This window comes from Antechinus flavipes, chromosome 5 (genome assembly GCF_016432865.1).
Source record: "Antechinus flavipes isolate AdamAnt ecotype Samford, QLD, Australia chromosome 5, AdamAnt_v2, whole genome shotgun sequence".
Lineage (NCBI taxonomy): Eukaryota > Metazoa > Chordata > Mammalia > Dasyuromorphia > Dasyuridae > Antechinus > Antechinus flavipes.
This window is the reverse complement of record NC_067402.1, coordinates 12,718,261-12,731,400: the sequence shown is the minus strand read 5'-3', so window position 1 is coordinate 12,731,400 and position 13,140 is coordinate 12,718,261. Positions and strand designations below refer to the sequence as shown.

At 53.4% G+C, this 13,140-nt stretch overlaps 1 protein-coding gene across 1 annotated transcript in view; it reads left to right on the top strand.

Annotated features, from left to right (window-relative positions):
- RAPGEF5 (Rap guanine nucleotide exchange factor 5) overlaps positions 1–13,140 on the top strand; it is a 228,013-nt gene that overhangs the window by 175,492 nt on the left and 39,381 nt on the right. Inside the window, exons 12-15 of the mRNA XM_052001415.1 lie at positions 3,616–3,694; positions 5,153–5,297; positions 7,010–7,107; positions 13,073–13,103. Coding sequence (XP_051857375.1) covers positions 3,616–3,694; positions 5,153–5,297; positions 7,010–7,107; positions 13,073–13,103 — 353 coding nt within the window. The remainder of the gene's footprint in view (positions 1–3,615; positions 3,695–5,152; positions 5,298–7,009; positions 7,108–13,072; positions 13,104–13,140) is intronic.

The following is a 13,140-nucleotide window of genomic DNA, read 5'->3' as shown; positions in this document are numbered from 1 at the left end:
TAATAGCCGCCCCATTTTTGCTTTCACTCCCGGGATTTTGAAGCATTAAATCCGCCTCTCCGGGAACAAGATGAGCGAGATAAATCTGCAGCTCTGGGGCGGCCGCCACAGCAGGCGGGCGCTCGGACAGGCCCCGGCCATTGTCCCCGGCGGGTGCCCGGCGGCCTCCTGCTGCGCCTTCACTGCGGGCCGCCGGCGAGCTCAGAGTGGAGACAATAACTCTGGGCTGTTGCTCGGTGTTTTACGCCCGGTCTCTGATCCTCGCCTCCGTGATAAACGGCTTCTCCCGGGGTCTCTCCGTGGTGACGGCTTGGTCATCGGTGGGCCCTTCTCCAGGTGGCCGGAGGCCTGTGCTCGAGGCCTGTGAGAGCCCGTGCCCGGCGGATGAAGGCCAGCCAGTTGTAGACACGGAGGGGTTGGGCCGTGAGAGGGGTCGGGCCGTGAGAGGGGTCCGGCCGTGAGAGGGGTCGGGCCGTGAGAGCGGCCGGGCCGTGAGAGGGGTCGGGCCGTGAGTGGGGCCGGGCCGTGAGAGGGGCCGGGCCGTGAGAGGGGTCGGGCCGTGAGAGCGGCCGGGCCGTGAGAGGGGCCGGGCCGTGAGAGGGGTCGGGCCGTGAGAGGGGCCGGGCCGTGAGTGGGGTCGGCTGTGAGAGGGGTCGGGCCGTGAGAGGGGCCGGACCGTGAGAGGGGCCGGGCCGTGAGTGGGGTCGGCCGTGAGAGGGGTCGGCTTTGAGTGGGGCCGGACCGTGAGAGGGGCCGGGCCGTGAGAGGGGCCGGGCCGTGAGAGGGGCCGGGCCGTGAGAGCGGCCGGGCCGTGAGAGGGGCCGGGCCGTGAGAGCGGCCGGGCTATGAGTGGGCAGGACCCTTGGCACTCTGGGACCCCAGATCCGTGGGCTTCGGGTGGGCTCCCTTTTTGATATTTCCGGAGCATGTGACCCGGTGAGATGTCATCATCAGGAGGGCGTGTGGGAATCCCCTGAAAACCGACCCTGAGGAAACGGCTCAGAGAGTGGGCTCGTGAGAGAACGTGGAGGGGCCGGAACGGAACCTTTCTAAAGGTCGCACAGGCTGGCAGGAGAGAGCGGAGATGGTCAGGGATGCTCAGAGAGGGCCCCGCTTGGAGACCAAGGCAAGTCTTCCAGCTTAGCTTGCCAGGCTAAGATCACAGGCCTCTCAGACCCCGGGGGGCTCCACAGCGTAGTGAAGAATGAAAGGGAGGGGGCTTCTGTAAAAAGCAATTCTGTTATTTAAAAACCTCACCCAAGGACATAATGGTACAAGCGCTGAGCAGCTGGACACAGAACTGACCGGATCTCCTCAGGACACACTGTTCTATGGGACAGAGGAGAGCCCAGGGGCCGCTGCGTGGTCTGGGGGATGGAGCACGGGACCCAGAATTAGGAAGACCCGAGTTCAAATCTGACCCGAGACACTTCCTGGCTGTGTCACCCGGGACAAGTCACTTAACCCAGTTTTTCTTAATTTCCTCATTTGGAAAATGAGCTGGAAAAGGGAACGACAACCCAGTACCGTGGCTCAGCCGAGGAGACCCGAGGGGGTCACGAGAGTCGGGCACGACGGAGCGACAGCGAGGCTGTCTGCCTCAGCGATTAATAATCGCACCTGTGCCATCTTTAAGTTTTCAGGGCCGGAAGTGCGGTCCCGGGAGGAGCGGCCATCACCGACCTGTGCGGGCAGAAAGCCCCCAGAGGAACGTCCTGTCCACTGGAAGCAAGACCCCAAATGAGGGCGCCCGGGGGGAACCTGCTCCCAGAAGGCTCCCAGTTTTATCTTGGACAGGCATCGCAGGAGCAGGGACCCCCAGGAAGGAGGCGCTTGGGTCTGGGTCTGCGCTCAGGGTCCCGAGGGAGGGCCCAGGGCCTGGGGAGCCCCCACCGCGCCCCTAGCAGACCCGGCCCTGCTTCTTGGTGCAGAGGGCAGCTCCAGCAGCCTTCGAGCTTTGCAGAATGTTTTCCACATGAGATGGGGGCGAGTCCCCGCTGCCGGCAGGAGCCGGGGAGCGGACCCAGAGCTCACGGGAAGCTTCCCAGCCTCCCTCCCAAGCCGGGCTGCGTCTGGCTGCTCTCAGGGCTGCTGGTCACCCCCCTTTCCACTGGCCTTCTCTGAAAGGGAGTCCCCCATGGGAAGCTCCGAGATTGGACAGGGAGGAACCGGGGGTCCTCCGAGAGCCAGAGGGAGGAAGGGAAAGGGCTGCCCACGACCCCACTGCCGGGGAGCACGGGACCAGGCGCTCTTTAGGGCCGCCGCTCGCTCCCCGGGACCCTCGGCCTCTCCCCGCGCACTCCTGCTCTTTGCCCCAAGTTTAAGGGAGAAAGAGCGTCCCTGTGGCCCTGGCACGTGGGTGCAGCTGAATGGCCCGGCCCTTCCGGCCACTAGGGCTCGGGACCTGAGCTGTCAAAGACGGTTCTGCCCCCGTGGGAGCCGAAGCCGGGCCGAGAGGGCCTTTGGTTGGGGGGCCTTACTCTCCCTCCATCGCCTTCGGAGATCCACGCGGGAGGAATCGCACAGATGGCGGCTGAGGAAGCGACTCCGTGTGAAAATACAGACCCCACCAGGCCGCCCGCGGCCCGAGGGAGGGAGGGAGGTCGCAGGAAGCCGCTGGGATCGGCCCTCCTGTTCCGCCGGAGACCCGTTATTTTTATGGGCGATAAAGAAAACCTGTTTTTAAATTTTTTAATGCAGTTTTTTTGCTGGAGGATTTGGCAGCTGCTGTTGCTGAGATCTTCAGGGGAAAAGCCCTTGAGGGGGCCGGGGATGTGCCCCGGGGCTTGTCGTATGTCGGGGGCGCGCTCTAAGCGGCCGCCAGGTGTGTTTGGTCCCGTCCCGCGGACTGGGGGCTGCTCGGTTCGTTACAAAGCCTCGTCCGGGGCAGAGTGGCCACTTATGGGAAGCTCTCCTCCTTCCCTCCCTGGGAGAGCTGACATTATATCCAGCCTCAGGCTCTGTGACCCCAACTGCTGCCTGCCTCCCTTTCCTCATCTGTAAAATGGGAATGATAGCAGTGTCCGTGGCCCCGGGTTATTGTGAAGATCAAGGAGATAATATTTATGAAGCTTTAAGCCCAGGGCCTGGCACAAAACAGGTGCTTAATAAATGCTCGTTCCCTTTCCCTGGTGCTCAGGATATGATGTTTGGTCAGATGATTGTGGAATACTGTGCTAGAGTCTGGGATCCAAGACCAGGAGATGGAAAGCTCCTTAATGGTCACCTCATCCAGCCCCTTCATTTCAAAGAGGGGAGGAAGGAAAAAAACAAGCATTTATGAAGCACCTACTGTTTATAAACATCATTTCACTTGATCCAAATAATAACCCCCTGAAGGAAGTGTTTATTAGACCCATTTTACAGGAGAGGTAACTGAGGTAACTGAAGCTCGTTGACTTGCCCAGAGTCACACAGCTCATAAGTGTCCGAGGCTGGATTGGCACTCGTCCAGCGCTTCGTCCGAGCTTGCCCGGCCCTTCCAGCTAGCCGTCAGCCATGTTGGCGTGGCCCCGCTCTGGGCAGGGCCCTCGGCCTGGCTCCCTGGTTCAAGCTCTGCCTCCCCTACGTGCCTGCTGTGCCGGGCCCTCACCTTCTGTTTGCTTCTCTCCGCAGAGACCCTCCTGGACGACTTCCTGCTCACCTACACCGTCTTCATGACCACGGACGACCTGTGCCAGGCGCTCCTGAGGCAATATCCTTTCCTCCCCGCGGCTTTGGAGGCTGCGCACCCCGCCGACGTCCCGCGCCCCACACTAATGCCCCACACCCCCTGCCAATGCCCTGCGCCCCATTAGCCACGGGGCGCGATAGCTTCGTCCCTGAGGTTAAAATGGGGCAGGAGGGAGCACTCAGGGAGCACCCACTCGCACTTTACAAACGATATTTGACCCATGACCCTGGAAAGCTGTGATCGTTCCCATTTATGGGGGAAACTGAGGCAGGCGGCGTGACGTGGCCGGGGCCTCCCGGGCCCTGAGCTCTGTGCTTCCTGGGCCTGGGCGGGACCCCCGAATCTTCCATATCTTGGGGAGAATGTCAGGAAAACCGAGGTTACGGGACTTTATGATAGATCTAAAGCTGAAAGAGACTAGAAGCTGATTGTTATGTGGGAGAAAACCGAGCCCCAGGGGCTTGTGGGAGCTGCCCCGGATCCCTCAGGGACTGGCTGTCCGACGCAGGACTGGAATCCAGACCCGCAGATGGCGGAGTTCGGGCTCCCTCCCCGCTCCGGGACCTTGGAAGGGACCGGCTCCCACCCATTCATCTCCCTAAGAAAGTCTGGCTCCTTCGAGGTCGGCAGAATTAGACCCATTTCCTTGGGATCCAGACTCGGGGTTTTGGGTTTTTAACATCCTGGTCCCTGTTTAACGGTCAGGGTTCTAGAAGGAGGATTCTCCCCCCGGGGCCTATGAACATTCTCACCTTGTTTCAAGAACGATTTCAGTATAATTGACCCTTAGGGGTTTTGTTTTATAGATTTTAAAGCACTTTGTCTCAGTAGGAGTCCGGAGGCTTTACTGTAGCGCTGGGAAGTCCAGGACACCCAGAAGGTTGAGGCCCCACATAGAAGCCGGGAGCTCTACGTCCCCCACCCTGTTAAACTTGGGCTTAGCCACGTCACAGCTAAGCCAGGGCCGGGCCCGGGGGTCGCAGCTAAGCCAGGGCCGGGCCCGGGGGTCGCAGCTAAGCCAGGGCCGGGCCCGGGGGTCGCAGCTAAACCAGGGCCAGGCCCGGGGGTCGCAGCTAAGCCAGGGCTGGGCACGGGGGTCACAGCTAAACCAGGGCTGGGCCTGGGGGTCGCAGCTAAACCAGGGCCGGGCCCAGGGGTCGCAGCTAAACCAGGGCCGGGCCCAGGGGTCACAGCCTTAGGAATCGCCTCTCGGGCACTTGGAGGAGGCAGACTCTGGCCCCACACCGCAGGGAAGGTCCTGACCAAGGCCGGGCCATTTGGGTATCACCTGCCGCTCCATCTCCCACCTTCTCCAGCTGCCAGGCGGTTTTCTGGGCATCTGGTTCCACGTGGGCACCTCCTTCTGCACGAGGGGGCCGTGCCCGGGAGGGTCCTCCAGCCACCCAAAAGGCGAAGGGCCTTCCATCTTTGGGAGGGCGCGGGGCAATTTTCCCGCCTGTTTTCTTTGACCTTTTCCACCTATTCTGCTAAGAAATACCAAGGCAAGGAAGAGAACTCGGACGTGCCGCGTCGGAAGCGGAAGGTCTTGCACCTCGTGTCCCAGTGGATCGGGCTCTACAAAGACTGGCTGCATGAGGACGAGCCCTCCAAGATGTTTCTAAAGGTAGAGCCGGGGGCTGCCGGGTGGGCTCTGGCGGTCAGTGACCCCCCCCCGCAAAGGTGGGGAGGGGGCTCTGAGATTCTTGATTTAAAAAAAAAGGCACAGAGTAAATCCCAAATAAATGTTCCTGATGATGATGATGATGATACGTGGCCCCAGAAGGGGAAATGTAACCTGGGCATTTTTTATGTTTTGTTGATATTTTATTGATGTTTTTATTGATATAGTTTTATTGAATTTGAATTTGGGAATCAAGGAAAAGTCTTGTGGGTCTGGGTGCTCGAAGCCACCGTTTCCTGAAAGGGAGCGGGTTCCAACGTTTGCCTCGCTTTTGGACTTCCATTTTGGACAAATGTTGGCCACTGAGCTGAGAATCACGGCGAAGCTCAGGGCCTCTCTTGAGCAGAAAAATTGTTTCTGTCTCTGTATTTGTGGCCTAAAATCCCAGTTTGGGGAGGGGCAGAAATCTCTTTATATTATTGGGGGGGGGTAGAGACAACAATGGGAAATTATTTTAATATAAACCCTGGCCAAGCCAGTGATTCCCTTCCGTTTTCCGTCCATTTAAGGAGCATTTGTTAGGCCTCTCTTGTGTGCCGGCAACACGTGCTGGGGACCAAACACTCGGACAGAGCCGGCCTCCGGCTTCCAGAAGTTACGGTTCCCCTTCCGGGGCCACGTAGCATCATCGGGAACATTTATTTGGGATCCAGTCTGAGCGAGCGCGGCCGAAAACTCTTATAAATGTCTCCCTTCCACCCCAGGAAGAGGATGCCCTTCTTGCCCTCATTTTACAGGGGAGGGCGCTGAGGCACAAAGGGGATGCAGACTTGCCCAGTGCCACATGGCCCAGAGAAAGAGACAGAAAGAGAGACAGAGAGAGACAGAGACAGAGACAGAGAAAGAGGCCATAGAACCCAGCTCTGAAAGTGGGAAAACCTGATTCAGACTTTACTAGATGTGTGATCCTGGGCAGGTCCCTTTTTTTGCCTCAGGTCACTCAGCTATAGAATGGGAGCATCTACTCGCTGTTATTGTGAGGAGCAAATGAGATAATTATGAAATACTTAGCACAGCATCCGGTACTGCATAAATGTTTAAAAAAATACTTTTCATCAAATAATTTCAACTGCTTCTGTGTGTGTGTATCTCTGTGTCTCTGTCTCTGTCTCTCTGTCTCTGTCTCTCTCTCTGTCTCTCTGTCTCTGTCTCTCTGTTTCTCTCTCTCTCTGTATGTATGTGTCTCTGTGTCTCTGAATCTCTGTCTCTGTGTGTGTGTGTGTGTGTGTGTCTGTCTCTGTTTCTCTCTGTCTCTTTCTCTCTCTCTCTGTGTCTCTCTCTATCTCTCTGTCTCTGTCTCTCTGTCTCTGTGTGTGTGTGTCTCTCTATCTCTCTGTTTCTCTCTGTCTCTGTCTCTCTCTGTCTCTGTCTCTCTCTCTGTCTCTCTCTCTGTCTCTGTGTCTCTCTCTCTGTCTCTGTCTCTCTCTCTCTGTGTCTCTATCTCTCTGTCTCTCTCTTTGTTTCTCTCTCTCTCTGTATATGTGTGTCTCTGTGTCTCTGAATCTCTGTCTCTCTGTCTCTCTCTGTCTCTCTCTCTGTCTCTGTCTCTCTCTCTGTCTGTCTCTCTCTGTCTCTCTGTGTCTCTCTCTCTCTCTGTCTCTCTCTCTCTGTCTCTCTCTTGCTTTCGCTCTCACTCTCGCTCTCTCTCTCTCCAGACGATATACAGGAATGTACTCGACGACATCTATGAATACCCAGTCCTTGAGAAAGAGCTGAAGGAACTTCAGAAGATCCTCGGGATGCACCGTAGGCAGTAAGTCGGCCATTTTCTTTTCATTGTTACCTCCGCTGGTACATCTATTTACAATGAATCTCAGCAGAGCAAGTTAAGAAATCGGGGGCTTTAAAAGGTGCCAGAGGCCCAAGAAGCAGCGTCCCTGATCCCCGAATGCCATCTGCGCTCCCAGAACCACAATAATCCTTTTTTATCTCTTGGAATGAAGAAAACAGAATCTGTTCCGTTTCCGTCCAAATAGACATAGCAACAGATTCAGATGAAATCAATGATCTCCCAAACGCACAAAGCCCCTGCTGCAGGCGCGGTTTGCGTGTTTGTTTTGACCAGAGCGCTGATTTCACCCCAGTGGGAGAACTCCCAGTGTGGAAACTCCCTTCGTGGAAGCAGGTCTGTCATTTATCACCTTAGAAAGTTGCTCTGCGGTGACGTCACTTCCCTGTGATCACAAACCGTCTGTGTGCAGGAGATACTTCTTAAGCCCCAGGGTTTGGTTCCGGGGCTGACCATGCTACTTCCCTAGGCTTTGGGTGGGTCAATTTGACATTAAATTAAATGTTGATTTTGATGTGATTCAATTCATAGAACAGGGGAAATATCCTTGACTCTAGACGTGGATTTTTTAAAATGATGTTTTATAGATAGGTCCCAGACTCGTTAGGAGCCAATCTTAGAGTCTCTTGAGGATTTCTATTCAATTTAGGAAGATTAACAGCGCCCACTTTATCTAGGGGCTTTCATTTGGTCAAGATACCTCCCCGTGTCTAAGTGTTGGTGATTAAATAAGAGAAATCACCTTAAGCACTCCCGCAGCCCCACCCCGTCAGCTTGCTGAATAAACAACCAGATCATCATCAGATTGTCCCATATACTTCTAATCCTCCTGGGGACGGGAAGGGAGCGAGGGGGATCCTGCTTTAAAAGGCTCAAAGTGGCAATTCCCCCGTCAGAGTGTGGGAGACACAGCAAATCCGGCCGTCCTTTTAAAAATAATAATAATAATAATGGTCAAATCCCAGCCAGAAGGGGCCGCCTCATTTTTGTCCCCCACCCCCCCGTCTCCGTCGTAATGCCTGATGATGGATGGAACCGAGTCTTCTTTGAGCAGCGTTTCCAATCCCAGCTTAAAGCATCATTTAATTTCAGGGAGAGGCGTCCCGGGCGGCGGCGATTTCATCCGGTCAGTGGGATGCAGCCCGGCCCTCCCGGCCCATTCAGAGGCTTAGCTCTCTGACGGCCGCCCTCCTGGGCATCCTTAGTCATTTGGAGGACGTCGGGGCCCGGGGGGCCCCGCGGTGAGCCCGCTCGCTTCTGACAGCCTTCAGCTCCTCATCACATGCGCTCGGTGCTTTCTGGGGTATCCGACTATTATATAAACATGAGGAAATGGAAGGATTATGGGACAAAATTGTGTCTGGTGTCAGTTTAATCCAAAATAATCCTTGCTTCGAATGCATTCTGTTTTCTGGGCTTCGGGGCAGGGGGCCCGGGATGGGGTGGATGGGGACGGGCGAGAGTTATTACCAGGATTGCAAAGTTTGCATCCCTGGTGACTTCCTTCTACATTTGATCACAATCGGGGAAAAGCACTTTAAAAATGTCAGGAAGTAAGCTGAGGAAGTTAAATCCTAAAGGGAGCGGCCACTCTCTGGCCTAAAATCATTTTCAAAAATAAAAATGATTTCACGCTACTCTAGAATCCCAAAAAAGTCTCAGGTTCCGTCCCGTCAGCAATTTTCTCAGGTAACTCACGGGAGAAAACGGCTTCTCCCTGGGAAGGGGGGGGGGGGGAGATCCAGGCACTGATGGGCAGAAGCGGGACCTTTGCTCCCGGCTCGGCCCCTTATTAGCTCTGCCCTTCTGCCCACCTGACTGGCGCGTCGGGGCTCATGCCCGGCTCCAGCCGGGCCCTTTTTCTGGTGTCGGACCTCCCTGCGCACCCAAAGGGAAGGGGGCCCGGTTCCACAGGCCGGGGGATGCAGATAAGAGCGCAGTCCCACTGGCCTGGCCTGAAGTAGCGAGAGCCCGGCCTTCTGGTCACGGGCTGAGGGTGATGGCGGAGGGTCAGAGGCCCCTGGGTCCGGAGCGGCGAGGGCCCCGGCACTGCCCCTGCCCACGAGGAAGCCGAGGGGAAGCTCTGCGCCTTGTCCCCCGGAGGAGGAGTACGGAGGGAGGAAGCGCCTTCTCCTGAGCTCTGGACAGAACCGACGCCAGGTGCCAGCCGTGAGGGCAGCTCTCGGGGCAGGGGCACTGACACGGGGCGAGGGTAAGCAGGCGACTCCGCCCTTTATTTATAATCTCGTTCTTTATGCCTAGGTCATGGACCCATTTTAATCTTATCTTGGTATGTGGTGTTAAGTGTGGGTCCTTGCCTAATTTCTGCCATACTAATTTCCAGTTATCCCAGCAGTTTTTATCAAATAATGAAATCTTATCCCAAAATTTAGAATCTTTGGGTTTGTCAAACACTAGATTGCTATAGTTGACTATTCTGTCTTGTGAACCTAACCTTTTCCACTGATCAACTAATCTATTTCTAAGCCAATACCAAATGGTTTTGGTGACTGCTGCTTTATAATATAATTTTAGATCGGGTACAGCTAGACCACCTTCATTTGATTTTTTTTTCATTAATTCCCTTGATATTCTCGACTTTTTATTGTTCCATATGAATTTTGTTGTTATTTTTTCTAAATCATTAAAATATTTTCTTGGAAGTCTGATTGGTATAGCACTAAATAAATAGATTAGTTTAGGGAGTATTGTCATCTTTATTATATTTGCTCGGCCTATCCAAGAGCACTTAATATTTTTCCAATTATTTAAGTCTGACTTTATTTGTGTGAAAACTTTTTTGTAATTTTGCTCATATAATTCCTGACTTTCCTTTGGTAGGTAGATTCCCAAATATTTTATGCTATCAACAGTTATTTTGAATGGAATTTCTCTTTGTATCTCTTGCTCTTGGATTTTGTTGGTGGTGTATAAGAATGCTGAGGATTTATGGGGATTTATTTTGTATCCTGCTACTTTGCTAAAATTATGAATTATTTCTAGTAGCTTTTTAGTAGAATCTCTGGGGTTTTCTAGGTATACCATCATATCATCTGCAAAGAGTGATAATTTGGTTTCCTCATTGCCTACTCTAATTCCTTTAATATCTTTCTCGACTCTTATTGCCGAGGCTAGTGTTTCTAATACAATATTGAATAATAATGGTGATAGTGGGCAACCTTGCTTCACTCCAGATCTTACTGGGAAAGGTTCCAGTTTTTCCCCATTGCATATGATGCTTACTGAAGGTTTAAAATATATGCTCCTAACTATTTTAAGGAAAAGTCCTTTTATTCCTATGCTCTCAAGTGTTTTTATTAGGAATGGCTGTTGGATTTTATCGAATGCTTTTTCTGCATCTATTGAGATGATCATATGGTTTTTGTTTGTTTGGTTGTTGATATAGTCAATTATGTTAATAGTTTTCCTAATATTGAACCAGCCCTGCATTCCTGGTGTAAATCCTACTTGGTCATAGTGTATTATCCTGGGGATGATTTTCTGTAATCTTTTTGCTAATATTTTATTTAAGATTTTAGCATCAATATTCATTAGGGAGATTGGTCTATAATTTTCTTTCTCTGTTTTCAGCCTACCTGGTTTAGGTATCAGTACCATATCTGTGTCATAAAAGGAGTTTGGTAGGACTCCTTCGATCCCTACTTCTTCAAATAGTTTATTTAGCATTGGAGTTAATTGATCTTTAAATGTTTGATAGAATTCAGATGTAAATCCATCTGGTCCTGGGGTTTTTTTCTTAGGGAGTTGATTGATAGTTTGTTCTATTTCTTTTTCTGAGATAGGAGTGTTTAGGATAAGAAATCGGGGGCTTTAAAAGGTGCCAGAGGCCCAAGAAGCAGCGTCACTGATCCCCGAATGCCATCTGCGCTCCCAGAACCATAATAATCTTTTTTATCTCTTGGAATGAAGAAAATAGAATCTGTTCCGTCTCCGTCCAAATAAACATAGCAACAGATTCAGATGAAATCAATGCTCTCCCAAACGCACAAAGCCCCTGCTGCAGGCGCGGTTTGCGTGTTTGTTTTGACCAGAGCGCTGATTTCACCCCAGTGGGAGAACTCCCAGTGTGGAAACTCCTTCGTGGAAGCAGGTCTGTCATTTATCACCTTAGAAAGTTGCTCTGTGGTGACGTCACTTCCCTTCGATGTTGATTTTGATGTGATTCAATTCATAGAACAGGGGAAATATCCTTGACTCTAGACGTGGATTTTTTAAAATGATGTTTTATAAATAGGTCCCAGACTCGTTAGGAGCCAATCTTAGAGTCTCTTGAGGATTTCTATTCAATTTAGGAAGATTAACAGCGCCCACTTTATCTAGGGGCTTTCATTTGGTCAAGATACCTCCCCGTGTCTAAGTGTTGGTGATTAAATAAGAGAAATCACCTTAAGCACTCCCGCAGCCCCACCCCGTCAGCTTGCTGAATAAACAACCAGATCATCATCAGATTGTCCCATATACTTCTAATCCTCCTGGGGACTGGAAGGGAGCGAGGGGGATCCTGCTTTAAAAGGCTCAAAGCGGCAATTCCCCCGTCAGAGTGTGGGAGACACAGCAAATCCGGCCGTCCTTTTAAAAATCATAATAATAATAATGGTCAAATCCCAGCCAGAAGGGGCCGCCTCATTTTTGTCCCCCACCGCCCGTCTCCGTCGTAATGCCTGATGATGGATGGAACCGAGTCTTCTTTGAGCAGCGTTTCCAATCCCAGCTTAAAGCATCATTTAATTTCAGGGAGAGGCGTCCCGGGCGGCGGCGATTTCATCCGGTCAGTGGGATGCAGCCCGGCCCTCCCCGGCCCATTCGGAGGCTTAGCTCTCTGACGGCCGCCCTCCTGGGCATCCTTAGTCATTTGGAGGACGTCGGGGCCCGGGGGGCCCCGCGGTGAGCCCGCTCGCTTCTGACAGCCTTCAGCTCCTCATCACATGCGCTCGGTGCTTTCTGGGGTATCCGACTATTATATAAACATGAGGAAATGGAAGGATTATGGGACAAAATTGTGTCTGGTGTCAGTTTAATCCAAAATAATCCTTGCTTCGAATGCGTTCTGTTTTCTGGGCTTCGGGGCAGGGGGCCCGGGATGGGGTTGATGGGGACGGGTGAGAGTTATTACCAGGATTGCAAAGTTTACATCCCTGGTGACTTCCTTCTACATTTGATCACAATCGGGGAAAAGCACTTTAAAAATGTCAGGAAGTAAGCTGAGGAAGTTAAATCCTAAAGGGAGCGGCCACTCTCTGGCCTAAAATCATTTTCAAAAATAAAAATGATTTCACGCTACTCTAGAATCCCAAAAAAGTCTCAGGTTCCGTCCCGTCAGCAATTTTCTCAGGTAACTCACGGGAGAAAATGGCTTCTCCCTGGGAAGGGGGGGAGATCCAGGCACTGATGGGCAGAAGCGGGATCTTTGCTCCCGGCTCGGCCCCTTATTAGCTCTGCCCTTCTGCCCACCTGACTGGCGCGTCGGGGCTCGTGCCCGGCTCCAGCCGGGCCCTTTTTCTGGTGTCGGACCTCCCTGCGCACCCAAAGGGAAGGGGGCCCGGTTCCACAGGCCGGGGGACGCAGATAAGAGCGCAGTCCCATCGGCCTGGCCTGAAGTAGCGAGAGCCCGGCCTTCTGGTCATGGGCTGAGGGTGCTGGCGGAGGGTCAGAGGCCCCTGGGTCCGGAGCGGCGAGGGCCCCGGCGCTGCCCCTGCCCACGAGGAAGCCGAGGGGAAGCTCTGCGCCTTGTCCCCCGGAGGAGGAGTACGGAGGGAGGAAGCCCCTTCTCCTGAGCTCTGGACAGAACCGACGCCGGGCGCCAGCCGTGAGGGCAGCTCTCGGGGCAGGGGCACTGACACGGGGCCAGGGTAAGCAGGCGACGCCGCCTTTCATTCTGCCAAACTGACCTGGCGCCTTCTCTTTTCAGCACCGTGGATGAATACTCACCGCACAGGAAGGTGAGTGGGCGCTCTCTGCCCCCGGGGCTCCCCAGGA